Raw genomic sequence first — 3,389 nt, forward strand, 5'->3', positions numbered from 1 at the left:
GATCAAGTATAATAAGTGGTCAGTAGTTATCAAATAATAATTAGATTAATTGAAATTTAATGATGTATAATTATATACACGTACGCGAGACAAAATTGTTAAAGATTCAAATGGGGAAAGAGTATGAAATGTTGGTGCTGTGTGTGTGGGGTGCCCCCATTTTTTTTTTTGGGTAATTTTGGCCTGCCCCCAAATGTTTCAACATTTTTCGCCACGCACCCATATGTTTTGAAAATACTCACTCCACACCCAATTCCGTTATTTTGACCGTTTATTCTAACGGTCAAAGGGTAAATTTGGAAATTCATATCTTAAATATTATTTGATGATGATAAATTAAATTTATTTGATAATTTAATTGATGGAATTATTATTAATTACCTTTAAATAAAATTTTTTAATGTAAACATTAATTATTAAATTAACATTTTATCTCATTTTATTTTTCTCTAATTCAAGATAAGGGGTATTTCGGACATTTACTTAAATTTCAAATAGCTCCGTTAAACATAATGGTCAAATTAACAGAATTGGGTGTGAAGTGAGTATTTTCGAAACATATGGGTGCGTGGCGAAAAATGTTGAAACATTTGGGGGCAGGACAAAATTAACCCTAAAAATTGTACAATAAATATTGCACGTGATGCATGTGGGCGTGCCCATAATGATTGGGGGCACTGTGTCTGTGAGCATGAAGCTTGAATGCAAACTAACCCTTTTTGCTTTTTCAATTGAAAAGTAGAACTTGGTCGGTACTTTTTTTTTTTTTTTCCTTTCAATTTTAATGTAAAAGATTTTAAGTCTGCAGGAATCTTTCTTTAATTTTTTTAATGCTGAATTTTAGTTGTATACTTTTAAGTTTGACACGTTGGATTTTGATTGTAGATGACTAGATGTATAAGATATTTATTTAAGTTTTGGTAAAATAAAGCTTTGAATGTAAATTTATATTATGTTGTAAAGTTAAATATAAGTTTATGAAAAAAAACAAGAACAAAAAAACGAACCGTTTTCAATCTGACTCCCAATGGATAATATATATAAGAAGTAACTGAAGCAATCGCACAGTTGCTCAGTTTTTTGTTGTCTTTGAAGTTAAAAAGCGCCTTAGTTTCATATTCTCAGTCTCGCTCTCTCCTCTCTAGCAACAATGGCGGCAATGGTTTCGCAGTCAACTCTCATTCAAACAAAACCGTCTCTCTCTTTAAAACCCTCTCAACGGTTTCGACCCAATCGTCTCTCTGCAATCCCTGAGCCTTCTCCAGGTTATTATTTTCTTTAATACTTAATTGAGATTTCGCTCTTTTCGTTTCTTTTTTTTTTTTTTTTTTTGGGTTATGGATAAGGTTGTTGGTTTCTATTATTGCAGGGCTGAGGTTGGGGGCTAAGAAGGGAAATGGGGCTGTAAAGTTGTCAATGGCTGTGGCAGAGGCAGTACCCATTTCGAAGTCTTTATATTTGGATGATAAGAAGAGCAAGAATAATAAAAATCCCATCATTGTTATTGATAATTATGATAGTTTCACTTACAATCTCTGCCAGGTTTGTTGCTCTCTTTTTTTTTTTCTTGATTTCTATATTTGATTTTTTTTTTCTTTTGATTCATCGTTATTGTTATTCTCATTCACCAGATTCATCGCAGTCCTACTTGTGTCTAACCAAAATGAAAGTAAATGTTTTAGAATGTCAGTGAAATTGAATTTTTTTTTTAAAGATCTGTTATTGGTGGTATGCTGCAAGAATTTGAATTTGAAAATTTTGGAGATGGCATGATTAAAAGTAAAGTGTTTGATGATTCGTATAGATACGAACGTCCAACAACATTAACTAAGGCAAGCTATAGAAAAAGTAGATGTGTTCTTCTCCTAGTTTTTCTATTAATTAACTAATACAGGTGGAGCTTTAAGGGAAAAAAAAAGCCCTTGTTAATAGTCTGACGGAACTAGTATTTATGTAAGGTTACTTATATAGGCAATCTGGCAGGGGATTGTATCAATCTCCCCTAAGATTTTAAACTATTCTTGAAATCACTGACTTGTGCTTGAGTTATTAACATGCCATCTGGAAGGTCTTCTTGGAGTGAACATAGCTGGTTGTTGAATATCAAATGATGGTTGTTTTCCTGGCAAATTATTTTGCCCATTATGCAAATTTTTTAGCTTATGAAAAGTTTTGTAGGAAACACGGAAATTTTCTGTTTTCGCATTGCTTGTGAAATTGTTTTCTGGTTTTCTCTCTTACTCTTTAATCGGTTAAAAACTATTTCTTCTAATAAGTTATCTATGACATTTTTGAAGTATATGGGCGAGCTTGGTTATCACTTTGAGGTTTATCGGAATGATGAATTAACTGTGGAGGAGTTAAAACGGTAAGAATTTGTACTTAGATGACGTTATACGGTTTGTGTATCAATAGGATTGTGAAACATTTAAAATAGAAAAAATATGCTAGGCTACTTCCTTGATCTGATTAACTGATTCTGAGATTATGAAATGTCTGTTAACTATTTAGTATCTTATTGTAGGAAAAATCCTAGAGGAGTGCTTATATCCCCTGGGCCAGGTAACAGATTAAACTTATGGTGTTCTGTATTACTTACTTTATGACTCTCTGAAAGTTATCTTACAAAAGAGCTGTTCAAGAATAAAAAACTCTATGTGTCCTTTTCTCCAGGCACACCTCAAGATTCTGGAATATCATTGCAGACTGTTTTGGAACTTGGACCTACTGTGCCTCTGTTTGGTGTTTGTATGGGTTTGCAGTGCATGGGAGAGGCTTTTGGAGGTGAGTCTTCAAAGATGTCCTCTAGCTCTTAAACTTGTGTCAAATATTTGTTTTTTATTTGAGTGTACAATTACGTTGATTTCAAATGTGTCATATTTGCATAGAGTTCTAAATGTGACTGGAAGATGGATTGAGTAATCTTGTACATCTAACATATTCTTGCTTGCAAAAATATTCCTCTAGTGGTTTTTAAAACTTTTGTTTGGCTGTGTCATGTTCCAGGGAAGATTGTGCGTTCTCCTCTTGGTGTCATGCATGGAAAAAGTTCTCTTGTGTATTATGATGAGAAAGGGGAGGATGGCTTGCTTGCTGGACTATCAAAGTATGTGTCCATTTCCTGTTACAATATTCAGTGTTTTGCACATTGAAACATGTTTCAGTTGCTTCCTAATTATGATCTTACTATTAGAGTTGTCCTTTGTTGCAAGCGTTAGTTAATGTTCATCTAGTCAACGGGCTTATTGGCTACATCCTCTTTGTCTTACCTTCAATTTTGCCACTTTTACTGACTAAGTTTCCTGGCTATTGTGCATTTGATGAATGTTATCACTGATCGAACATATAGTCATCATTATTGCAGCATTTTTCTCTAATTAATATTTCAA

At 33.2% G+C, this 3,389-nt stretch overlaps 1 protein-coding gene across 1 annotated transcript in view; it reads left to right on the forward strand.

Annotated features, from left to right (window-relative positions):
• Window positions 1-961: 961 nt before the first annotated feature.
• LOC18052864 (anthranilate synthase beta subunit 2, chloroplastic) overlaps window positions 962-3,389 on the forward strand; it is a 4,092-nt gene continuing 1,664 nt past the window's right edge. The window contains exons 1-6 of the mRNA XM_006448029.2: window positions 962-1,265; window positions 1,370-1,542; window positions 2,298-2,368; window positions 2,525-2,562; window positions 2,674-2,784; window positions 3,007-3,106. Of these exons, the coding sequence (XP_006448092.2) occupies window positions 1,151-1,265; window positions 1,370-1,542; window positions 2,298-2,368; window positions 2,525-2,562; window positions 2,674-2,784; window positions 3,007-3,106 (608 nt within the window). The 5' untranslated portion in view covers window positions 962-1,150. The remainder of the gene's footprint in view (window positions 1,266-1,369; window positions 1,543-2,297; window positions 2,369-2,524; window positions 2,563-2,673; window positions 2,785-3,006; window positions 3,107-3,389) is intronic.

This window comes from Citrus clementina, unplaced genomic scaffold, assembly GCF_000493195.1.
Source record: "Citrus clementina cultivar Clemenules unplaced genomic scaffold, Citrus_clementina_v1.0 scaffold_2, whole genome shotgun sequence".
NCBI lineage: Eukaryota > Viridiplantae > Streptophyta > Magnoliopsida > Sapindales > Rutaceae > Citrus > Citrus x clementina.